Below are 25,442 nucleotides of genomic sequence, written 5' to 3'. Positions count from 1 at the left end.
TGCAGGGGGGTTGGGACCTGCAGAGGGCCCTGACAACCCAGATTATTCCCTGGTTTTCCATGAGGAGCCCAAACAACCAAATTGCCCTTAGAGAAAAATCTAAAGAAGCAGCTGCATCTACTGGCCTCCCCAGTGCAAACCAGAAGCTCCAAGAAACATGACCACCCCTTGTTGCATCATCTGGGTCACCTGAAGGAAAAGCAGCTTTGCTCCTGCCCCTCTCTGAGCCAGTCCTGCCACCAGCACCAAAGGACAGGCAGAGGCTGAGCAAAAAGGAGAAACTATGCCAGGAACAAATACCAGTGAAGAAAATAAATCTGAGGGAGCTGCTACACCTTGAAGGGAACAGTCAATTAAAACCAGAGATAAATGGCTTTATTGATAAGAATGTATATTAACAGGCATAGGAACTACAAAGCATCCTGGGGAACTGAGAAATATGTAGCAATGCTTTGAATGTATTTCCAAGTGTCTGGACTGCCTAGAAATACCAATTCCTCTTAAAAAAAAAAGAAAAACAAAGAAAACCAAGCCAAGCAGGATATGCCTCCTCTTTGTTTACTTTCCATGAGTTTTATTTACTGACCCAGTAATAAATGAAAGGTGTGAAATTTCCCATTTATTACGTGGAAAGCTTCTGAATAGAGTGTAAGAAATCCTGTTATCAGAACCTTTCCTCAAAAAAGCCCCTTGTGCAGCTCACTGCCCCTGCCACCAGCCTGCAGATGACACTGGTCCCCACACCTCCTGGCACCAAGCAGAATGAGGGTCCCCAGATAAGACAGCAGGAAAACTGCAGGGAGCATGAGGATAATAAAATCCAGACCCTGCCAAGCTGTTGGCACAGAATCACCTTGCCTGGGAGAGATCTCCCAGAGCATCAAGTCCAACCATCACCTAACACTGACAAATCCTTACCCAAACCCCATCCCCAAGCTCTGTGTCCATCCCACTCTGAAACCCCTCCAGGGATGATGGGGACTCTTGGGCAGCCTGGGCAATGCCTGAGAACCCTTCCAGTGATGAAATTCTTCCTGACATCCAATCTAAACCTCCCCTGGAGGGCATCCTGCATGTCCATGGCTCCTGGAAACCCTTCAGCCATCGATGCCACTGGCAAAACCTCAGTCACTGAACTCTCACCTTGGTTTCTTTGCTGGGAGGAGAAGAACACAAGAGGATCTCATGCTACATGACCAACACAGATCTATACAAAGCCTGATGGGAGGGACAAAAAGGCTCTCAAAAATAAAATAAAATTAAAAAAAAAAAAAAAAATCATCATTTCCCCAGAGCAGCCAAGCTCCTCCCAGCTCTCTCAGCATCTCTGTGGTTGCTGTAATGAGTCCAGCACCCTCTGGCCCAGCTGCTTAGAAGAACCTGATTCTGTAGCACCACAACTCTGGTCTGATTTCACTGCTGCTGCTGCTGAGTGAAAGGAATGTGCCTGCTGACACCATCTTTGTCTCCCCAGGTGAAATGACTTGCAAAACTCCATATTAAGCAGCAGTGGACAACAGGTCTGGATAAGAAAAATAAAAGCTGCCATGAAGGAGAGCAGAGAAAGTGGCAACCTCCCTTTAAATATGGATATTGCCTTAAAAACCTTCATTTTATGAGATGCTTACAGTTACAAAGTCAAACACCTGAAAGTTAGACAGAAAGATAATGATTTCTGGAGTAAAATAAATGGGGCTGTAACCAAGTAGAGGATGCAACACAGCAGCACTCAGACAGAATCCATTACGTGCTGATGTCAATCCAAATAACCTGAAACTTTCAATGCTTTGCTTCACAGCCCCATCTTTAGCTGAAATGTCTGTTTCTTTTCATGATGGGAATAAGTCTCCAGTGTGATACAGGACAATAAAAAGGAAATAGATTTATGTAGCATCTTCCTCAGTTCCAATGGCAAACCAAACTAAACCAGCTGAATGACCAACTTCATTATTCCAATGACCTTGCCATGAGCTGTTTGCTTCTTGACTTTGCTTCTCTTGGATCTCACCCTACAAGAAGGGCATTTCCATGGCCACCCCTCCCCAGCTACTCCTTTGGGAGCCCTGCAGCCCTTGCTGACCTCCTCTCTTCCAGCAGAGCTCCTGGGGTTGTTTCATGACATTTGCTGACCTCTGGAGGATTTTTTTTTCCCCTCCCTAACTCCTTTTTATCCTAACTGTGGCATTCCTTCTCATTTTGCTGTTTATCTCCTCCTCGTGGTAATTTCTGGGGAGCTCACTGAACACCACAAGCCCCAGGAAAGTCTCATTGATTGCTCTCAATCCTCAGCACTTGTAACTCCCTGTGCCCTTTGATTCCTATCTCTTCAGGAGTTATTAATTGTGAAGCTGCTCTCTCTGTTATCACAGCCCAGCACAGGCTCCTTTACAACAGGACATGGCCTGATACACAGCACAAAGCCAGAGGAAAACCTTTTACTCTGGCAAACACCACACGTAGGAAATAAAGCCCTGGGGAACTGTGTGGGCATCCCATTCACTCTAAAAAAAATGAAGGAAAAAAAAAAAAAGAGGGTTTTTTTGTTCTTTCCAGGAGATCCCAGATGCCTGGCAGCCCATGCTAACAAAGGTGGGTGCTATCAGATGTGGGCATGGTATCAGATATTCCTTTTATCAGATTAGCCAAGGGTCTAAGCCTGGCTGAGCTGGGAGCAGAGGGATGCCCCAGGAGGCAGGACCCAACCATTCCAACCTTTGCCCAGCACCTCCCCTCCCTGCTCCAGAACTGGAAGGAAAATTCCAGCACCAGTGAAGCCTCCTGGAATTCATGAAACCATCATCCTCTAAAGGAGAGGGAGCTCTGCAGCACTGCCATGAAGTGGGAGGGAACACCAAGGGAGCTCCTCACCCTCACCCCAAAAAAGCAGGAATCAGTTGGCAGAAGATGTCCTTGGATGTCCCAGACCTTCAGGGATACCAAATCTGCATTAAGGCCAGGGAATTATTTAAGGGTGTCCTCTGCAGGTTCTGGAGCTGGCTCCATCCCACCTCTCATGAATTTTCATCCATTTCCATAAGTTATAAAGCTATTAGAAAAGGTATCATCCAACAAATCTTTATGTAATGCTGAAATTCAGCCTGGAGAAGAGAAGGCTGCAATGGGGAGAGCTCAGAGCACCTTCCAGTGCCTGAAGGGGCTCCAGGAAAGCTGGGGAGGGACTGGGGACAAGGGCAGGGAGGGATGGGATGAGGGGGAAGGGTTTCCAGATGGAAGAGGGGAGATGGAGAGGAGATGGGAGGGAGAAATAGTTTGGTGTGAGGGTGCTGAGCCCCTGTGCCAGGTTTCCCAGAGAAGCTGTGGCTGCCCCATCCCTGGCAGTGTCTCAGCCCAGGTTGGATGGGGCTTGGAGCAACCTGGGCTGGTGGGAGGTGTCCCTGACCATGGCAGGGGGTGGCAATGGAGGAGCTTTAAGGTCCCTTCCAACCCAAACCATTCTCTGATTCAATATTTCCAAGACATTTGTACAGGGCTTGCTACCCAGCCTGCTGGTATTTAGGACCAGATCACCCCCATTTTCTCCCTGCAATTCAGGAAACAAGCCCAAACTCCACAGTTCATCCCATAGTTCAGGTGCCCTGAAGGTTTTGGACAGATCCTCCCTCTCCTGAGTGTGAAGGGAGAGCCCAGCTCCATCAGGTGGGATTAAAGCTGGGAGAACCAAGAGCTCTGCCAGCAAAAAGCTGCCACGGCCAGGAGAGGGCAAGGTTCTGTGAACAAACCTGAAAGGAATGGATGAAAGGAATGGAATCCTGATGGATTCTGCAGTGCCATTCTCCCAGGATTATCAGTCTGACTACTCAGATCCTGGATGCCATCTCCAGGAGAACTTTCAAAGACTCCCTGTTCTGATTCTTCCTATTTAAAATACAGATATGCAACATTTGCATCCACTCCCATCCCTCTTCTCATCATCACTTCTTAAAAAAAACAAAACCAAACACAAGAACAACTTCTGTTTTGTCTTTGGTCTTGCCCTCAGCCACTGCTGTGAACTGCTTGGTGGTGTAAAACTATCTTCTACACGACCAGTTGTCAAAAAGAAGCCACCATGAATAATTCAATTTCTTCCACTAACATCCCTGTTTATGCTTCAGGTTCTGGGGTACACATTGCTATGCTGCCTTTTGGAATTTCTAACAAGAGCAGATACCTCTCAGGAGGCTCTCCCAGCAACAGCAGTTTTAATATTGAATAAGAAAAAATTCAAATTATCTCCTTCTCATTTACAATTTTCCATGTTGCTGCTGTTTGCATATTCATTCCCTCTCCAGGTCACTAGACACACTCTGCCTTTGACCTTGCTAAATGTCAAAAAGCTCCTAATATTTTGTTTTGTGATCAAGCCATCAATTATTTCCAGATATTCTTCCTCCCTTGGTCTGTTCAGATAAGCTCAGTACAAAGCCATCATTGCTTCTGCACCGGGCTGGAATCTTTCTCTCTCATCTCTCACTGAGGATTTTACAGAAGAGTTTGTCACTCTTGTTTTACACAAATGCACTTGGAGTTTTCTGGAATATTTCTGGGTCTAAAAGCCCAGTGATGGAGTCCCCATCATCCCCAGAGGGCTTTACAAACCATGCAGATGTGGTGCTGGGGGACAGGGTTTAGTGGTGGCCTTGGTTAAACAGTTGGACTGAATGTTGCTAAAGGTTTTTTTTTTCAGCCAAAACGATTCTGTGATTCTATGAAAAGCCTACAGCCCAAGGATGGGGATAACTGGGGTTGTCAGGGCCCTCTGGAGGTCCCAACCCCCCTGCAGTATCAGGGACACCCTCACCTAGATCAGGTTGCTCAGAGCCTCCTCAAGCCTCACCTTGAATATCTCCAGGGATGAGGATGGAGAAAGCCCCAAAAAGCAGAACTGCAAAAGCAAAACGGGACCAACGTGGAGCTTGACATCTGAGACCTGTTTGAGTTATTGAGCTCCCATACTCCAAAAAGACAAGAAGAAGGGCTCAGAAATCTAAAAGTAGAAAGGCCCAGTCGTAGCCCTCCTTTTTGCCTGCCCTCTCTCATCACCACAAACTGCCTGAATCCAACCCAAATCCTTTCTGCAGGGAAGGAGGTCATTGAGAAAGCAATAAATCCCAGACCCCAGGGATGTATTGGCCTGTTCCACAGCTGCCCTGAATACTGATCAGCTGTTCCCACTGCAACCTTTAATTGAAAGGGAAAAAAAACAAACCCAAAAGTTGTAACTGTGATGTAAATGATATGAATGTAAAATAGAACATATTGATTTCCTTTATTGTTTCAACCTGCTGAAAAATAGATTTCAGTGATTATTTAAAAATAAAGACATTATCCCCGTGCAATTGCCAATGGAGATTTCATGTCCACCCCCTTTTAAATACATTTTCCTAGTTAAAAGTTCATAAGCAGATCTGGAAAACTAGAAGGTTTCACTCCCAGGGGGGTTTTCTTGATCCTCCCTTGGGAATCAACCCCACTGACCCATCCAGCTCTGCCCAGCAATGTGAAGTCTGCAAAAGTCTTCCCAAGTCATGAGTTGCTTTCACAGCCCTGGGAACCACAGGGCACCTTTCTCTGGAGCTGAAACTCACCGTGACCATCTCCAAACCAGAGTTCCCAGTCCCTGTCCCCCTTCCAGCCCTCCCAGCTTCAAAACCCCCGCTACCCATGGTCTCAGTCTGTACATCCCTGGCCAACTACTGCAGGCAGCAGGCACCCTACCTGGAAAAAAGTTCCTCCTCATCACTTTGCTAATTTTCCACGAGTTTTCAGATCATTACTGCAAGTTCTATTCTGGATGGAGAACACTAAATTCCTTCCTTTTGCAACAAGTTTTGCCTTCATTATTCCTATAGCAGATAATATGTACACCTAAATATTCCAACGTATTCAGACACTCACAGAACACATGTGGCAATTTCTCCCAGCTGCCAAATTGCCCCTCCAAAGCATGAAGATTATTTTTCCCCCCCTCCTCAGCTGCAAATAACACCTACAGCCCAGCAAACTGCCCCACCTCTCAACTCTGCCCAGCTCATTTGTGCCCCACTGCTGCGCTCCAGCTTCGCAAGGCTGCACCTGAGATCGTAACTCAGCCTCCTCTTTCTGACTAATTAGCTCTGTTCCATTTTCAAATCCAATCCCTGAAGAGCCTTCCCTTTCAGCATGGTTTCATTACTTGTTTAGAATTTATTGCCGAGGTGGAATGACACACATAAACTGGAGCTCAGGCTGCAAGGAAAATTCAGGAGGCTCACAATGTGGCCGAGTGTTCTTGCCAACCAGGCTACCATGAAACAACTGGGATGTTTTAAGAGGCTTTACAAGGACCTGGAGAGCAATGCATTTTGGAAAAGAGTTTATATTATAAACAACATTTTATGGGGCACCAAAGTTAAGCTCGAGCCTATAAACCACAACCCCACTACCCAGCCACGTCCACTGCAAAAAATGAGACTTGTCCCTCCTGCTGTCATCCCCTGATAAGGTACACGATGTAAACATTGGATTATATTGTCCCTCCTGGCATTTTTATGCCCTGAGCATGCTCTGCCAGCAGTAAAAGTGCAGCATTTGAATTATTCCCGCATGGCAGCCTGGCTGCCAACAGCAGGGTGTGCAGTTCTTTATCTATTTTAACTTTTATTGTACCCAAAATCCACACAACAAGAAACTGGTCAGCCCCGTGAGCAGGGGCAGAGCTCTGAGCACTGTCACTCCGGGTCATTCCCACTTCCCTCTTGGTGTCCCCTTCTCCTCAAAGTCCACTGGGACAAGGCACTAGCTAAGGGACCACTTGTCTAGAACAGCTTTTCCTTTCCAGATGTCAGATTCTGGACTCAAAGCAAGGAAACCACATCCTAGAGACCATCACTGAGCATGAGATTACAGGGATGCCAGGGGAAAAGAGAGGAGAGGAAAAGAAAAACTCTGTTCAAAATGTTCAGGTGAACTGAGATGGGGTCAAATTTAAAAATGCCTTGATCTTTGAATTTATCTTTCATTTTTGTTTTGTTTTAACCAAGAGATCTCTCAGACTGCCAGGTGGGAAGGGCCCCCAAGGCCCATCTGATCCAATCTTTCTCATCTTCTTGTTTCTCTGAGATGTCTCAGCACCCCCTGGAGCTGAGACTTCCAACTTTCCAGAGTGGGGGAATCCACCCCTTCCCCTGGGAGACCATTCCAAGCTCTGACTGTCCTCATGGGAAAAAAAATAGATTTAAAAAAAAAAAGCCCTAGAGCAGCAGGTTCTCGTGAAAGCTTTGCCCTGTGGAGCAAAAGAGAGCAACACTCTGCCTTGGTGAGCCAGACAGCCCCAATCCCACAAGCAGAAACTCTTCTGACACCCCAGGATGTACCCAGTAGCAACATCCTTGAGCAGACACCCACAGAACCTTACAGAAAGTGAAATGATTCCAGAAATCCAAGCATTTCATTAAATTCCGTTCCCTGTTTGTAACCAATCGAAGCATCCAAAGTAAATATTGCAAAACCACTGAAAAGAGCTGATTTTTAGGACAATTGAATAAATGCTATGCTCATTTCAGAGACGGTGCCAGAGTCGATGTGAGCACACGTTACTTTCCTCCCACAAGAGCAAAAAAAAACCTAAAGCATTACAGAATATCTGCTGCGTCCATTCGTCTCCTGATTGTCACTTGCTCAGATCTGAATAAAGGGAGTAGAAATCTAAGCAAGAAGAGAATAAAGAAAAATAAAATCGCTTGTAAATACCTGGTACACTCCTCCTTATTATAACCATTTTCAAGTCGTGTCCCTCATCCCTTTCAGAATTTGTCAAGTGCTGGATGTAATGCTGCATTAAAAAGACACAAACCCAGAGCTTTTATCTCCAGGAAGAGGCAGCAGAATAATGGAAACCAAACAACACATCCCCCAGCCCCTCCGTGCCTTTGGGGGGCAATCCCACTGGGGACACCAGGGACAGGCTCAGCTCCTGAGAAGTCCCCATCCTAGGAAACATTCCCTAACTCAGCTGTCCCTTCCACTAGGATGAAACACATGGTTACCTCCCTGCTGAAGGAAATAGCAGGGTCTGCTTGAAAAGCTTTAAAATGGAGAGCAGGATGAATGATGCAAAGCTCGCTGGAGGAAAAGAAGAGTTTCTGTGCCTGTGAAAAACTCAAAATAAAGTCTTCCAGGGCAAAATGTGGGACACATCACAGCTGTTAGACAGAGCCATGTCAGGAGTGCTGCTGAATGCTGCTTCTTCCAGCACCCCCCAGTGAATTGAACTTCTGAGAGGTTGGAAAAAAAAAAAAAAAAAAAAAAAAAAGAAAAGCCAAGAAAGCTGAAAATTACTTTTATTACTGAAAACACATGAAACAGCTCTTTCTGGGCTCATAATGCTCCCAAGGATTGAGACAAGAAAGTTGTAGCCCTGGGGATGGATTGGTCACCTTGCTCACTGAAGGTCTTTACCAGAAACACCCTCCTCACGTGTCGTGTCCATCACTCACACCCCTGTCCCTCCGGGGGGCAGAAAACACAATATTTTGGAGTTCTCACAGCAAATCAGTGACAGAAAAGGGGAAAGAAGCCACTTTCCTTCCTCCTTATTCATCAGGACCACTGCTCCAAGAGCAGCAGGCTGGGGAGCATCCCGGCCCTGATTTCCTTTCATTTACAACTCCATGGAACAACAGTTTTAGTGTTTGCCATGGGTAGCAAAGGTGTGTCCAAGGAAAGCCCAAACATCCCATGCTCAGAGCATCTACCTGACAGGCTGCAGGCACTGGCAAGCCCTGGGCTGGTTTTTTCCTGTGGTACCAGCACCTCCATCAGCCCTGCCCTGTGTCCTGGTGTCATGTCCACTCACAGGACACACCTGAGGGCCTGGCTGACCTCCTGTGGCTTTCACCTTCTACCTTTTCATGACATTTACCTTCTGTAAATCCCCCCTTTACCATTCTGTGGCCAGAATTAAACCCCTGTGGTGATGACAGCTTTTCACAGAATCCCAGACTGGTTTGGGTTGGGAGGGACCTTAAAGCTCCTCCATTGCCACCCCCTGCCATGGTCAGGGACACCTCCCACCAGCCCACGTTGCTCCAAGCCCCATCCAACCTGACCTTAAGCACTTCCAAGGATAGGGGAAGATCAACAACCTCCCTGGGAAACCTATTCCAGTGTCTTACTACCCTCATGGCAAATAATTTTTTGCTAATCTCTAACCTAAACCTCCTCCTTTCAGTTTGAATCCATCACCCCTTGTCCTGTCACTCCCCTCCCTGGTGAAAATCCCCTCCCCAGCTTTCCTGTAGGACCCCTCCATGGGCTGGAAGGAACCCTAAAGAGGACCTAAAGACAAACCACAAGTCATCAGGAGCAGTCCTAGTGATAATAACCACCAAAGCCCCCATCACCCATGATCCTGGTTCTACTGACATGGTCCTTTTTATGCTCCAGAAGGAACATCAGGGAGACTTCTCCAGGGGATGATCTGATCCATGCCATTTTCTGAAATGTCTAAAGAGGAGACCAAAACCACCTCTGCTCCCAGTTCAGATACATCAGTGCAGGTGGGATAAAGCCAGACCTGATGCAGGTGAACCCACAATTAGGAGAAGTCCAAGTAAGAAGGTTTCAGCCTGCCTGGGAGCATTAATCCACATGACTGCTTTGATAAAAAGCTCTGCCTGCACACCAGTGAATAGCTCTGCTGAAAGCACTGCAGATACCACAACATGTAATCAAGTGCAGAAATAATTTGTTATACAACAGACCTTGGGAAAAAAAGGAAAAAAAACAACACCAAAACCCAACCCAAATCAGTTGATTATTAGTAATAACCATGTACACTGCAGCATCTCATCCCCGAGGGCTCCAAAGGAGGTCAGCTGTGCTGAGCACAGAACACTCTCTAAAAAGCAAATCTGCAAAAGCATTTGGGCATCTGAAACTGGAATAAATGAGGGCTGCACAAATCAATTTCTACAAGAAGTGAAAATAAGTCCCAGCAATACAAGAGGTGCAGGGAAGTCATTTAGGGAATGTCTTGATCAGACACACAGCATCAACAAACAGCTCATTATTTCCCATACACCCTACCAAAGCAGACTTTTCATTTTCCAATAATAAAAGCTGAGCATTTCCAAAATAATTTCCTTCCCCTTATGTTTCCCTTCCCATTTCTGCAGCTGATGCCTCGCATCGAGTCAGAGCAGGCTGTGCAGATCTGCATGCAGAGCAGCTCAGATGGAACAGCTCTCGCTCTCATTTTCCCCTTGTTTTACACAGTATCAACAAATGAGATCAGTATCAGATTGCATTTGCAGAAATATGTCCTGCTATCTCATGTGCTTGTTCCCGTGTCAGGAGATTTCAAGCAAGGCCCTGGGAAAACAATGATCACCTCACACTTCTTACTTTTATTTTTTTTAAATATAAATGGCACTCCTAGGTCATTCTTACTTCTGTATTTACATTAAAATTACAGATTCAGGGGAACTACGGAGCCAAGCAGCACAGCACCCAGACCCTAACAACCACAAGACCCTGGCTGCTCTGTATTTAGTGGAGAAATAAATCATCTTTGTTTTTTTTTCTCGGCGCAGCCACGTGGAAAGAAAAGGCAAAAAAAGTCTCTACTCACACTGCACGATGAGCTGCACCAAAGCTTCTCTGGGCTTGACATTAAAGCCATTGTACTGGCTGGTCTGGCACCTGTAGGTCCCTGTCATCTCCCTGGTGACATTGACAATCCTCAGGATCCCATCGTAGCTCTCGGTCTGCATCGCCCCGTCCGGCATCGCCACCTCCTTGTCTGCTCGGGACCAGAGGATGATGGGCTTGGGCTTCCCTGTCACCTGGCACTGCAACTCAATGGTGTCCCCTTCCCGAGTGACCAGGGGGGACTTCTCTTGAGGAACAGTCAAATTGGGTGGGACTGGAGGAGAAAAAGGAAAAAAAAAAAAAAGAGGTGGCTCAACAATCAGCATTCCAGAAGCACCAAGTGATTTTTTTGCTTGTATGGTGACAGTTATACATAAAGAATTAATTTATATACAGCAATTAATATATAATATTAATTTATATACAGTGGCTACACACAATCCCAGAATGTCCGGGCTTGGGAGGGAGCTGTGGAGCTGCTCCAGTGCCAGCCCTGCCCCAGCAGGATCCCCCAGGGCAGGACACACAGAACACATCCAGGGGGGGTTGGAAAGGCTCCAGAGAAGGAGACTCCACAACCTCTCTGGGCAGCCTGGGCCAGGGCTCCCTCACCCTCCCAGCAGAGAAGTTTCTCCTCAGCTTCAGCTGGAACTTCCTCTCTTCTCCCTTCACCCCATTATTCCTTGTCCTACTCCTGGGCACCACTGAACAGAGATTGGCCCCTTCCTCTTGTCCCCCACCCCTCAGCTCTTGATGGACATTCAGAGATCCCCTCTCAGCCTTCTCTTCTCCAGGCTGAACAGCCCCAGGGCTCTCACTCTTTCTGCCCAGCAGAGATGCTCAAGTCCCTTCAGCATCCTCAGAGCTCTCCCTTGGCCTCTCTCCAGCAGATCCCTGTCTCTCTGCAACTGGGGAGCCCCAAACTGGATCCAGTATTCCAGGGGTGGTCTCACCAGTGCAGAGGTGATAGGGAGCAGAACTTCCCTGGGTCTGCTGGACACACTTTTGGTGATGTTCCCCAAGACACCACTGTAATTCCATTATATCCTATATATACCATTACTATGGCATCCTGTCTTCATTAATATTTCTGTTTCAGGAAGCAGTGAAGGAGGGAGGAGGGACACAGACACCTCTTCCAACAAACCAGCTCCTGGGCAGGCCCATGGATAAGAATCCTGGCTGCAGCCTTCATGGACTGAGAGTGCCCAGGACAGGGATTTCCCAAAGGGGATTTTTCTGCTCCCTCTCCACAGTGGTGGTGGCTGTGGGTGTCCCTCAGCTTGGATGCTGCTTCTCTGCTGTTTAATTAGGAAGAAGGACAGCCCTGAGGCTGAAATATAAAATCACTTAGAATATTTAATATAATTCTCAAATAATTTATTAGTATGTAAAAATTATTAGCCAATAATCTATTTGCAAGTGGTATGCTGGTATATTTCAAATAATATATTCCTGTATTTCAAATCATTTGAAATATAAAATAATTTTGAAGTATAAAAGAATTAAAAGTAACAATAATAATTGCTGAGGGTTTTGGTAACATTTCCCTTTTTATACCCAACTATTTATTTTCACAACTTTACAGGCACCTAATTATCTCTGAGATGTCTATTCTGCTGTCAAATTTGGCTTAAATTAGCTACAGGGTCAGAAAATATCAGGGGCTGGGGGGACTGTGACTCAATAACCAACAGGTACTGGCAGCCTGATCATGTTCAAAGCCAGAAAAGAAACTCAACTCAAAGCAATGCTCACAGAGAAATCAGGAAGATGAGGCATGGAGATCGAAAGTGGGAGAGAGAGAGAACTGAGAAGAAAAGAACCATTCCAGTCTGTCCTTCCATTGTGCTCCAAGATGATGGGAAGCCCCAGGAGCACCGAGACTGGTTGGACTGGTTGTGTCCAGGCAAGGCTGAGTGAGCAAGGGTTGGGAGTCACAGAATCAGATTTGGTTGGAAAATTCTCAAGATTGGATCAACAACTCCACTGCCAGAGCCACCCCTGCCCCATGTCCCTCAACCCCACATCCCCAGGGCTCTGAAACCCCTCCAGGGATGATGGGGACTCCAGCCCTGCCCTGGGCAGCCTGGGCCAGGCCCTGACAACCCTTGCCAGGGAGAAATTGTTCCTAACATCAGAGAATGGTTTGGGTGAGAAAGAAACCTAAAGCTCATCCCTTCCCACCCCTGCCATGGTCAGGGACACCTCCCACCAGCCCAGGTTGCTCCAAGCCCCATCCAACCTGGGCTGAGACACTGCCAGGGATGGGGCAGCCACAGCTTCTCTGGGAAACCTGGCACAGGGGCTCAGCACCCTCACACCAAACTATTCCTTCCTAATGCCAAACTTAAATCTCCCCTCTTGCAGATGGAAAACCTTCCCCTCATCCCATCCCTCCCTGCCCTTGTCCCCAGTCCCTCCCCAGCTTTCCTGGAGCCCCTTCAGGCACTGGAAGGTGCTCTGAGGTCTCCCCATTGCAGCCTTCTCTTCTCCAGCCTGAGCACCCCAACTCTCTCCCTGACTCCAGAGCTGCTCCAGCATTCTGAAGCAAATTCAACCCAAAGCTCCCCTGGGACAACTTGAGGCTGTTTCCTCTCATCCTCTCTCACTTGTTCCTAGAGGCAAAGATGCCCAGGGATGTCTGCAGACCCCAGGAATGAGCAGAGATGGGTGAACAAGGGTGCAGAGGTGCAAGGGTGAGGGAGCAAACGTGCACCCAGCAAGGTGTGCAGGGAAAGGTTCTGCTGGTGGGGTGAGCAGGGGGGGGTGTCAGACAAGACAAAGACTTTGCCAAGGAGGTGAGCAGGGAGCTGCCAGCCCAAAGGAAGGCAGGAGAGGGACTGTGTGCAAGGGGCTGGAGGGATGGGATGAGGGAAAATGGGTTTAAATTAGAGAAGAGCAGCTTTAGGTTGGATGTGAGGAACAAGTTGTGTCCCATGAGGGCAGTGGCACAATGGCACAGGGTGCCCAGGGAGGGGGTTGAGGTCTCATCCCTGGGGATATTCAAGGTGAGGCTTGAGGAGGCTCTGAGCAACCTGATCTAGGTGAGGGTGTCCCTGATACTGCAGGGGGGTTGGGACCTTCAGAGGGACCTGACAACCCCAATTATTCTACAATCCTATGATGCCAGGGTGCCAGCAGCTGCCTTGTGGGATTTCCAGCTGTGCCAGGGTGCCACCAGCTGTGCCAGCATCCCTCTCCCAGCAGGTGCTGCTGTGGCACAAGGTGTCCCAGAGGGGCTCAGCCAGGCTGAGGCATCAGCACATCTCCTGCAGCATCAGCTTTCAGAGCCTGCTGCAAATAAAGGTCAATTTTGCTCCTGCTCCTGCAGAATAATAAGTTACCTAAACCCAGTGTTTGAAACAACAAACATTAACTTATCCATGTGGTGAATAGCTTAAAAAATAAGTTAATACTCTCAGCTGGTAACTCTGTTTCCCTAAGGAATACCACTTGAAAACCAAAGGTGCTGGGAAAACTAAAGCAGCACAGATGCCAAAACCACCCAGGATTATCTGTTGAAAGAGGCAGGAGAGGGCTGACCCTCGATGTGTGTCCACTCTTGGCTCTTAAATAAAATGTTCTGAGACAACCTTTGCCTCCAAGAGTCACTGACTCACCAAAAGGTCAGATGGCAGAAGGTATCACCATACCCTGCTACTCTTTCTTTGCAGTCAATTGCTCCCCAGGCAGATATTTCTGTTGTAAAGACAGGAAACCAGCCCAGAGCCTCCTGTCTGATGCTCCAGGGTGAAAGCCCTTGGAGTCCTGGTGGACAGGGAATTCTCCATGGGTCAGCAATGTGTCCTGGTGGCCAAAAGGGACAATGAAATCCTGGGGAGCATGACCAAAAGTGTGTCCAGCAGATCCAGGGAGGTTCTCTTCCCCATCACCTCTGCACTGGTGAGAGCACCCCTGGAATACTGGATCCAGTTTGGGGCTCCCCAGTTGCAGAGAGACAGGGATCTGCTGGAGAGAGGCCAAGGGAGAGCTCTGAGGATGCTGAAGGGACCTGAGCATCTCTGCTGGGGAGAAAGAGTGAGAGCCCTGGGTCCCTTCTAACCCAAAGCATTCTATGATTCTGTGAAAACCATTCAGCCTTCAAAGGGGACTTGTATAATTATACAGCTTCTCCAGACAGTTTGGTAAAGGAGACCAAAACTGCTCAGTGTACCCTTAATGTGTGGGATTGTTTTTAGAAGTGTTGGGGAATACCAGGGAACATGTGCTGGAGGAGTCTGCAGAGGTGGGAAAAGAGCCCTGGGGCAAAGGGCTGATCCAGTTAAATGATTGGAAAAGCATCAGGAAATTGGCTTTAACCTTCCCGTGGCTTTTCATCGTCACCATGGAGGAGGATCCATCTAGTTAGTCCTGTGGAAGGTGCATTGAGCAAGCTGTAAGGAAATCATGTCTTGATTTCACAGTGGTTTCTGTTCCTTCATTGCCCTGGTGGCCTCTGTGCTGTCCTGCCCATAACAAAAAAGAAAAAGCACCATAGCCCAGGTTTGCCAAGGCACAAGCCACTTCTAGTTGGACCTGGATGAACATCAAGCACAGATTTCATGGTGGAGTCTTCAGTAAGTGATCTGCTTAGATAACCAAATAATCCCAGTATCAATTCTGATGCCTCCACATAGTTGTGGTCCCTCAAAACTCCACCTTCCCCTGCAGCCAGATTCTGAAGAGGCACATTTCAAACCCAGAACATAGAGATCCAGCAGCAAATCAGCCAAATGAGCTTTTCAGTGACCTCCCAGGGGTGATGCTGAGCAGCTCCATGAGCCACATCCCACACGAGATGCTGAGCTGACCCCACGGCCCTCTGGAGAAGAATAAAGAGACTCCACAATGCATGGCTGCTGAAGATGGGGTCTGCTCCCCAAAACCCAGCCAAAGGCAATCTGTGATGGATGACCAGACCCTGGGGAAACCTGATTTCCAGGAGAAAACCAGGGGCTGGAGAGGGAAGGGGCTGCAGGGCAGGACGTCACCCATCCTTATCCCTTCTCCAAGCTGGACCAGCCATGCCCCAAGCTGGGGGATGGGAAGGGACAACAGGTCCCATGGACAGAATTAAAAAAGAAAAACCTCTGCACATAGAGGACTAAGATAGAACTATAAAAGAAAAATGCTTCTTTTTTTTTAACCCTTCTGTTCACCAGTTCCTTTCACAGATAAACTCCAAAGATAAGGGCTCACAAAAATTAATTGGGTTACTGCAATAATGAAATGTCTGCTCTCTGGTGTCTCTCAGGGCTGTCCATGAATCATCACTCTGGACAGTGCTTAAGGTTTACAAATATCTTAATTGGAGCACTCAGGGGCTCACAAAGAGCATTTTCCATCCTGCAGAGGGGCAGCTCTGTGCTTTTCATGAACACTTACTGCCAGAATGAAGGTCTCTTTCATGCAGCATCAAAGGGGCAACAAGATGGCCAGAGGACATCACACACAGATCAAGGCCCCGTGTCCTAATACATCAGCCTGGATGTCTAATTAGCTGATTAGCGGAACAGGGAAGCCCTTTTATACAGCAGGGAGGATCCACAGCCTCCTATTTCCTTGTACTGTAGCAATTTCTCTCCCAGTCTCTGGCTGTGTTTCTGTAAAACCAAATCTATCTGTCCAGGACTATCAAATCTAAAACCAAATCTGTCTGTCACCAGGACTAACCTCAGAGGTGGAACAGGACAGATGGAGGCCACCAGCCCACCTCCTGCTCATGTCCCCCCCAAAGTCCTCAGGAGCAGGTGGCACACACTCAGCACACCTCCAGCTTCACCCAGAGATGGAGAATTTGATGTGCAAGCACATGGGTGATGTTTGGTTCTCACTTGACCCTTGAGTGCTCAGCTCTCAGATTTCCTCTCTGTCTTTTCAGATATCAGCTCATTTATGGTTCTCCCCCCCTGCTCTGCCCTTGTGAGCCCCCACCTCAAATCCTGCTCCCAGTTCTGGTGTCCCCAGCACAGGAAGGACACAGATCTGTTGGGATGAGTCCAGAGGAGGCCACAAAGCTGATCCAGGGGCTGGAGCAGCTCTGGCAGGAGGAGAGGCTGAGGAGCTGGGATTGTTCAGCCTGGAGAAGAGAAGACTCCAGGAGGACCTTAGAGCTGCCTTCCAGTACCTGAAGGGAACCTCCAGGAAGGCTGCAGAGGGACTTTTCCTCAGTGTCCAGGGAGAGGAGAAGGGGAAAGGGATGGAAAGTGCAGGAGAAGAGGTTCAGGCTGGAGCTGAGGAAGAAGTTCTTCAGCAGGAGGGTGCTGAGACTCTGGAACAGATTGCCCAGAGAAGCTGTGGCTGCCCCCTCCCTGGAGGTGTTCAAGGCCAGGTTGGATGAGGCTTGGAGCAACCTGGGCTGGATGAGAGGTGTCCCTGGGCATGGCAGGGAGCTTGGAGGAGAGGAGCTCTCAGCTCCCTCCCAGCCTCACCCATTCTGGGGTTCTCTGATGACATCTGACTGTGCTCTCTTACGAAAAGAAGGGTCAGCACCACCTGCAGCTCAAGAGCATCATCCTTCTCCTGGATCCAGCTCTTTCAGTGGAAATTCAGAGCAGAACAGCCAGAGAATAAGGGAAAGAGCAGACACCCCAGCCCCTGGAATCCCAACTCACTCCAGTGCGCATCACTGCCTCCAGCGGGAAGATGAAAAGAGAGGATGCCAGAAGTGACAGATGTTACAACTCTGACTGACCTGATCTTGATTTTAGGGGGATAAAGATAGCATCAGGATGCAGGCTGGGCAGAGGCCATACATCACCTCCAGCCTTTTTCTCCCTATTTGGAATACAATATTAAAGGCAGAGAAAAAACCTCTCACAAAGACTCCATGCTCTCCTGACCCACATCCCTGTCCTGCTCAGCACCAGCCCATTTCCCTGGCAGGGGTTGCTGCTGCTTTACCACCTCCTGCCTTCAGTTCCCCCTTGATCTGCACACACACACACACACACAAAACAACCATCACCTCTTTCAGCAGCATTTGCCCAGGGTTGGTTTTATGGCTGACAAGGCTTTTATAGGGTGAATATTCAACATTTAAGTTTTCATCACCACTCTTCACTGACCTACTTGGTGGAGATGGGGATGGGAGGGGCTGCTAAGGGATTACTTCAGGTCCATTTATGTAAGATACTCAGGCCATAAATATGCTCTCCCTGCTCAAAGTACAAAATGTCAAGGGAAAAAAAAAATATTCCTGCCAAACAAGTGCAAGGCCAAGAGGCTGGCACAGCCCTTCAGCTGCCACATGGCCTTGCCCCATCGGCTGGAGGGACAGAGGGGACCAGACCCTCTCCATCCTTCCCCAGGAGGTGACATAGCCCCTCCTTGCCTCTCTTGGTGACTCCACCAGGAACCTCGTGCATGTCAGCAAGAGAAAATTCTGTCCCAAGCCAGCAAACAGCCCCAGAGGGTGATATTAATCTATCTGTGCAGGTCCTGGCATTTGGAAAACACATTTGTGCTTGGGCCTTATGTTCAGCATCAGCAGAGCAGTAACCACCCCTGGTGAATCAGTAGTGACCTTCAAAAAGCACACGGCAACTATTTCAGCTTCCACTTCATCAGGATGAAGTCATACAAATAAGCAAAATTTCTTTTTAAGATGCTAAATATGGCTGATGCCAAACATTACTTTTTCTCCCCCCCTTGCTGATTTCCTTGCCTGTTACAGGACAGTAAATTTCAGAGCTGACAGAATTCATCAGTGCTGGCAGAAAATGTGACCAGCTCACAGGTATGGTCAGCAAGTGGAGGCTTCCAATAAATCCCATCCATTTCCCAAATGATTCCCCAGCAAGTACAGATAATATGGAATCCCAGAGAGCCAGGTGGGAAGGGCCCCCAAGGCCCCTCTGCTCCAACCCTTCTCATCTTCTTGTTTCTCTGAGATGTCTCAGCACCCCCTGGAGCTGAGACTTCCAACTTTCCAGAGTGGGGGAATCCACCCCTTCCCCTGGGAGACCATTCCAAGCTCTGACTGTCCTCATGGGGAAACATTTTCCTCTGGTGTCCAATGGGAATCTGCCCAGGAGCAACTTGTGCCCATTGCCCCTTGTCTTGTCCATGGGACTCCTTGTCCATAGGGAGTCTCCAGCTGCTCTGGACCCCCCTTGAAGTTCTGGAACATCAGGATAAAGTCTCCCCTCAGCCTTCTCCTCTCAATACATACAGAAGTCACTGTCTGCCACAGGACTGCCCAGACATCCCTGTCCACTTCTCCCTGGCAAACAGGTGACAAAGTTTGCACACAAGTGCCATCTCTCATGCCAAACTTGGCCCCTAGCCTGTAATAAATGCCTGGGTAATTCAGACATTTGTGATGCTGCTTATTCAGCTTTCTGTCCTTCCAACAGAGCAGCTCAGCCCCTGCTCTGGGATGGCAGTAAGACACTGGAAGAGGCTGCTGCTGCCCCATCCCTGGCAGTGTCTCAGCCCAGGTTGGATGGGGCTTGGAGCAACCTGGGCTGGTGGGAGGTGTCCCTGACCATGGCAGGGGGTGGAAAAGGAGGAGCTTTAAGGTCCCTTCCAACCCAAACCAGTCTGGGATTCTATGATGCTCCTTGAGGTCCCTTCTAGCCTGGTGGGGATCAACATCCATGTCTGCTCCTTCTGTCTGGGGACGGGGAAAGGTGGTGGTCAACAACTCATGGGCCAAACACAAGCTGGAGCCTCATGGTTTCTCCTCATGGCTCTGCCCTCTTGTCTCAGCAAAGAGAAGAGAGAGAAAAAGAGAAGGAGGAAAGGGTAATGAAGGCACCACAACCAAACCCCACAGAATAGGAGGGACAGCAAGCCCTGACCTAGGCTGCCCAGGCTTACTCAGAAGCTCTCTTCCAGATATTCTGAGCAAGCCCAAACCATTCTGTGATCCTATGATCTGCTTGGTGAGAAGCACTCTGCACATCCACCCTGTTTTCCCTTTGATCCAAGACAAGCCATTGTTGGGCTGCATGGAAGGAAAACCTGAAGATCATGGATAAAAGTCTCCTCACCTGTACTGCTGGAGATGTTGACATCAATGCTGATATCTGAGATGCCACCTCCCTTCAGGGATGCAACGCAGGTGTAGGTCCCAAAGTCAGTGAATTTCAAGTCAATGATGTCCAGGTTTGTGGTGCCAGGGGACACGTCAGGGTCAGTCTGGGTGATCACCATCCTCTCCGAGCTTCGCAAGGGGCGCCCGTTCTTGAACCAGCTGAATGTCAGCTCCTCAGAGGGGATGGCTTCCACCTGGCAGGAGATCTTCACTTCTCTCCCAATCTGGATGTTGTCATCTTTGTGGTAGGGGTCAGGAGTGATCCAAAACCGCCCTTTTTTTAAGGCTGAAATGTGAAAAAAAAAAAAAAAATCATTACAATAAATACTAATTTCCCACATTTGAGTGTTGCAAAGACTTAGGATGCTCCTGCTTCCCTTTATGCCTCTCTGGGATTTAATAAAGTCTGCAGAGATTGGACCAGGGGTGATGGCTTTAAACTGACAGAGAATAGATTGAGATTACATAACAGGAAGACATTAATTACCCTGAGGATGGTGAGGCACTGACCCAGAGAGGTGGGAGATGCCCCATCCTTGGAATCATCCCAGGTCAGGATGGATGGGGCTCTGAGCACCCTGATCTGGTTGGAGATGTCCCTGCTGACTGCAGGGGTTGGACTGGAGGGCCTGGAAATGTCCCTTCCAACCCAAATCAGATGCCTGTAGCCCTAGGAGGCTCAGGAAGTCACTGAAGCTTCCCATGCACACAGTTAATCTTTTGTAGGATCAAATCTTAATCAGGTATCATCACAGAGTACACATGGCTAATGTACTTGTCACTTGCAAAATGAAAAATAGGACTTCACAGCACTTAAAATGAGGCTGAGCTGCTAACAACTGCAGAGCAATCGAAATAATTCATGAAACTTCAGTGTTTGTCATCTGTCTCTGGAGGTATTTACAAGCCCTTCCTCACCCCCCCCTGCTTTCAGAGTAGATTCAGAGAAAATACAGATTTCAACCTCGCATCAACTAACCCAACCAGCAGTGTCATCTCCAATCTATCTGAAACAAACACGACCAAGCACAACAGCTTTGTGCCAGCTGGTGAAATGAGAAGAGGGAAGCACATGCCTGAGGCCACAGCCTGCCTTGCTTTCCATCCCTGCTCCTCAACCCAAGCCTCAGAGGTTCCCTCTGTGCCCCCCATGGATGCCTTCACCCCAAAAACCAGCAGAGCAGTGACAGCTCTGGTGGGGAAGCTGCTGTCACCTCTAAAAGGAAAAGGGGCTGCAAGTCCATCTGTAGGATGTAGCAAAGCTCAACAGGAAAAAGATGAATTTCTGAGGTACAACCATGTAGGAGAACCCATCAGGAGGACCAGATGGGGCTGGGCTGCATCACCAGCAGAGGTGAAGAAGTCCTCATCCCACTGTACCCAGTGCTGGCCAGGTGACATCTGGAATAAGGTCTGCAGTGCTGGTCCCTGTTACACAAATAGATGTGGAAAAGCTGGAGAGGGTCCAGAGAAAGGCCACAAAGGTGATCAAAGGATTGGGAAACCTCATGGGGAAAGGCTGAGAGGAGTGGGTTTGTTCAGCATGAAGGGGAGATGTCCTTTCCATCACCCAGCACTGAAAGGGTGGCTGACGTTGCTCCTGGGGAGATTCTAATAGGACACAAGAAGAAAAAATTGTCACAGTGAGAGCCATCAGTCATTGGAATCATCTCCCCAGGGAAGTGGGGACATTGGACACTTCCAAGGCTCAGCTGGACAGGGTGCTGGGCCACCTCATATAAACCATGCTTTTGCCAACAAAGGTCGGACCAGATGGTCCTTCAGGTCCTTTCCAACCTGGCATTCCGTGGCTGGATCTTCCCAGATGAGGAAAAACCCAACCCCATACTCCCAGGAGCAACCTGAGGCTGAAGTTTGCCCAGAGAACTGAGAGAGCCCCAGTGCATCCCCAGGATCTCTGTCCACATCCAGGACAACTCAAGCCTGCAGCACAAATCCATTTCATTCCCTAAGCCCACAGCACTGCAGAGACAAGTTAAGTCTTGCTGTTTCAGGTGGAAACCCAAAGGCAGAGAAATTTTTTGAGGCCAACTCAAGCCTCAGGAGTGCCCTGTGCTCCTCACCATCTTCCTGCCCAGCCCAGCAGCTTTCAGTACCATCCCCTCACTGCACAGGAGCAAACTAATCCTGCAACTGGCTTATCTGATTTATTTTTTTTTCTCTTGTCACTCTTTAAATGAGCATAAAAACTATCCAGAAACGATCATCATTTACATCAATAAAGTGATTGCTCTAAAGCACTGTTGGTACGATACTCATTTTTGGAAGAGTGCTTCAGAAGCAGCCATTAAGTCTTTCAAACACACATATCTTTTGATGCACTGCATATAAAATGCTACTTAGCCAGTCCCAAGATCCCCTCTCCCCCCAGATATTTCTCCATCCAGTACATCTGCACATTTATATCTGCTGTCTCCAACTGGAAAGTCCCACAATGAAAATACCACTTTGAAACCTTAGAAGTAAATACCCAGGTGGAATGCAGGAGCAGAAAGACAAATATTTCAATCCATCCATTTTTCTCATGCTGTTGACTTCCAGAGAACGTTCCAAGTCATCCTGTGGTCTGCTCTCACTCCCTCTGTCCCCCCCACATCCTCACACTGAGTCCCACATGGGGAGGGTTTGAGTAAAGGACCCATTTACAGCACTCTCCTGTCTGCCCTCAGATATTCCCATGCTTAGGAGGTTCTCCTCCCCCTCAGAGACCACCCCTGGAATACTGGATCCAGTTTGGGGCTCCCCAGTTGCAGAGAGACAGGGATCTGCTGGAGAGAGGCCAAGGGAGAGCTCTGAGGATGCTGAAGGGACTTGAGCATCTCTGCTGGGGAGAAAGTTTTTTTTTCAGTGTGGGAAAAAAAGCATAAAATCTGGTTACTTGTGGACAACCCCTCACACACAGTGTGAGAAACTTCTTCCCCTGGGGAAGCATTTTTAATCAGAGAATGAAAAAACCTGTTACATTTGTTGTGCTGGTCAGGCATGGCATGAAAGGTTTTTGTTTGTCTGCTCCTATTTAATGGCAACTCTGCTCAGGAATCCCAACCAAATGGGTGATGTTGGGGGGGAGCTGAGAGCTCCTCTCCTCCAAGCTCCCTGCCATGCCCAGGGACACCTCTCATCCAGCCCAGGTTGCTCCAAGCCTCATCCAACCTGGCCTTGAACACCTCCAGGGAGGGGGCAGCCACAGCTTCTCTGGGCAATCTGTTCCAGAGTCTCAGCACCCTCCTGCTGAAGAACTTCTTCCTCAGCTTCAGCCTGAACCTCTTCTCCTGCACTTTCCATCCATTTCCCCTTCTCCTTTCCCTGGACACTGAGGAAAAGTCCCTCTGCAGCCTTCCTGGAGGTTCCCTTCAGGTACTGGAAGGCAGCTCTAAGGTCCCCCTGGAGTCTTCTCTTCTCCAGGCTGAACAATCCCAGCTCCTCAGCCTCTCCTCCTGCCAGAGCTGCTCCAGCCCCTGGATCAGTTTTGTGGCCTCCTCTGGACTCATCCCAACAGGAACAATCCAGAAGGACCACACATGGCCCAGGCTGCAAGGTTTCAATCCATTTCCCCTTCTCCTATCCCTGGACACTCTTATAAAAAGTCCCTGTCCAGCCTCCAAATCCAAGCAGTTGATGTGCTTATAAGAATTTATTATTCTTTCATTTCTTTCAGGAAGTTTCACAACTTTTGTTAAGATGAAACTTGCACCCAAATGCACTCAGTTTGATGGGGAAGCAGAATGAACACCTTTCAGATTCAGGAGGAGGAACCACACAGCTGGGAACTGCCACAGCAAGGAACTTGGAAACCCGAGCTGAACTTTGGTTTTGTTTGAAAATGGAAGAACAAACAATGAAGAGAGACAAAACCCAGCAAGTGCATTATGCAAATGGCTGTCAGACAGGGGAAAAAAGGAAAAAAAGAGCTCACAATAGGCATGATGAGCAGCACCTTTCAACTAGAATTAGTTGCTAATAACCTCAATAAACTATTTTTATTTCTGAGTGTTTCTCCTTTCAGGGATCACATCAGCAGTGCCTCATCCCCACAGAGGGGGGACAAGGTCTAAGAGGAAAGTGACATTAAGGAGCTGAGGGGAAGGCTGGGATTCAGTGCACTGCATGGAAAAAAAGGAGCCTGGAGAAGAGGAGGTTGAGGGGAGAACTCATTGATCTCCACAGCTCCCTGCAAGGAGGCTGCAAGGACCTGGGTTTGGCCTCTGCTCCCCAGTGATGGGGCAAGACAAGAAGAAATAGGCTCAAGTTGCACCAGGGGAGGTTCAGGTTGGATATTAGGAAAAATCTCTTTATCAAAAGAGTGGGTAAGCATTGGAAGAGGCTGCTCAGGGAGGTGGTGGAGTCACCATCCCTGGGATGTTCAAAAAAGGGGCAGATGTAGTGTTTTGGGAGATGATTCAGTGGTTAAGGGGGTGTAGGACTGAGGGTTGGACTGGATGATCCTAAAGGTCCTTTCTAACCATGAGGATTCTGTGATTCTATGAAAAAGTTTAGGCAGTTGTTAGAAACTCTGAAATGAAGGGACAAGACTCTTTGCTCTGCTTCTTTCTTCCTCCCTTCCCTCAAATGCCTCTCAAGCCCAGCAAACACACACCTGGGATCCACCAGGAACAGCCACAAAAGCCCCACAGCAAACAAGCCAACAACTGGGTAACTACAGCCCATGGTGCAAAGTCAATGTCCTGTTTTCATAAACCCCTTCTCCCAGACTCCACAAACACCACAGCTACCAGAATTTGCTTCTGTCACCAACAAAATCAACAATAAAAAAAAAATTAAAATAGTATTTTAAAACCACAGCATCTTTCCAGAATTAACAAATGATTAAACACTTATCAGCAAATCTCAGCATCCAAATAAACACTGATCTCTACAGCTCACCTGCCCATCTTGGAATGTCTAGGAAGTCACCAAAGCCCAAGAAAATCACTCTCCAGACCTGGACAGTGGCCCCCCCAAAAAACACCTACAGGTGCCCAAAGATGTCTGAGAGCTGCAGATCTGTGGAGCTGGAGGACCTGGAGGACCTGGGAATAGGGCCAGAACTGTCCCAGATGTCACAGCTGCTCAGATTGTGAGCCAAGCTCCTTGGTATATGGCCCAGAGGCAACCCCAAAACTTGTGTGTTGGTTCTCAGAGCAGTGAAGCTCCTGGGGTTGTGCTCCCCCATTCATTTCTAGGGATGGAAAAGCACCAGAAGCTGCAGTACAACCTGCACAAACCCCCTGCCCCAAATCCTGACCAGGGGCAGCTTCAGTTCTCTGGAAGAAGAGGAAACTGAACCTGGATCTTCTGCTCCAGGCTGAAGAGATTCCACATCACTTCACATCCTGCAAACTTCCTGACTACCAGCTCACTGTCCACCTGAGGCAATATTTGAAGGGGTTTTCTGGGGTTAGACAAAAGGGGAACCAGCAAAATGTTGGGAGGTGATGCTGCAGACACCCTAACCAAAGCTGTGTCCCAGCAGATTTCAGACCAGAATCAACCCAACAGGGCTACAAAATAGAAGCAAATGGGTCTGGAACTTCACTCTGAGACTCAGGAAAGTGCCAATCTTTCTCCAAAGATGCCCTGAAGAACCATGATGTGATCAAATAGAGATGAAACAATTTTCAACCTCAAACTCCTGACAAACTGTCTTTGCCCTCCCTCCTTAATTACATTTCAAAGTCACAAACTGCACTGCAGGAGCTCAGGCAGGGTCTGTTTGCATTCAATGGGTGCAGTCAGATTTTTCCAC

At 48.3% G+C, this 25,442-nt stretch overlaps 1 protein-coding gene across 1 annotated transcript in view; it reads right to left on the bottom strand.

Moving 5' to 3' along the window:
• The window catches only part of MDGA2 (MAM domain containing glycosylphosphatidylinositol anchor 2), a gene marked incomplete at its 5' end in the record, with an annotated part of 215,453 nt that overhangs the window by 99,136 nt on the left and 90,875 nt on the right, over positions 1-25,442 (bottom strand). The window contains 2 exons of the mRNA XM_030452508.1: positions 10,613-10,906; positions 19,632-19,961. Of these exons, the coding sequence (XP_030308368.1) occupies positions 10,613-10,906; positions 19,632-19,961 (624 nt within the window). The remainder of the gene's footprint in view (positions 1-10,612; positions 10,907-19,631; positions 19,962-25,442) is intronic.

Source organism: Calypte anna, chromosome 5A (assembly GCF_003957555.1).
Source record: "Calypte anna isolate BGI_N300 chromosome 5A, bCalAnn1_v1.p, whole genome shotgun sequence".
Taxonomy (NCBI): domain Eukaryota; kingdom Metazoa; phylum Chordata; class Aves; order Apodiformes; family Trochilidae; genus Calypte; species Calypte anna.
This window is presented reverse-complemented; position numbering and strand designations above follow the sequence as displayed.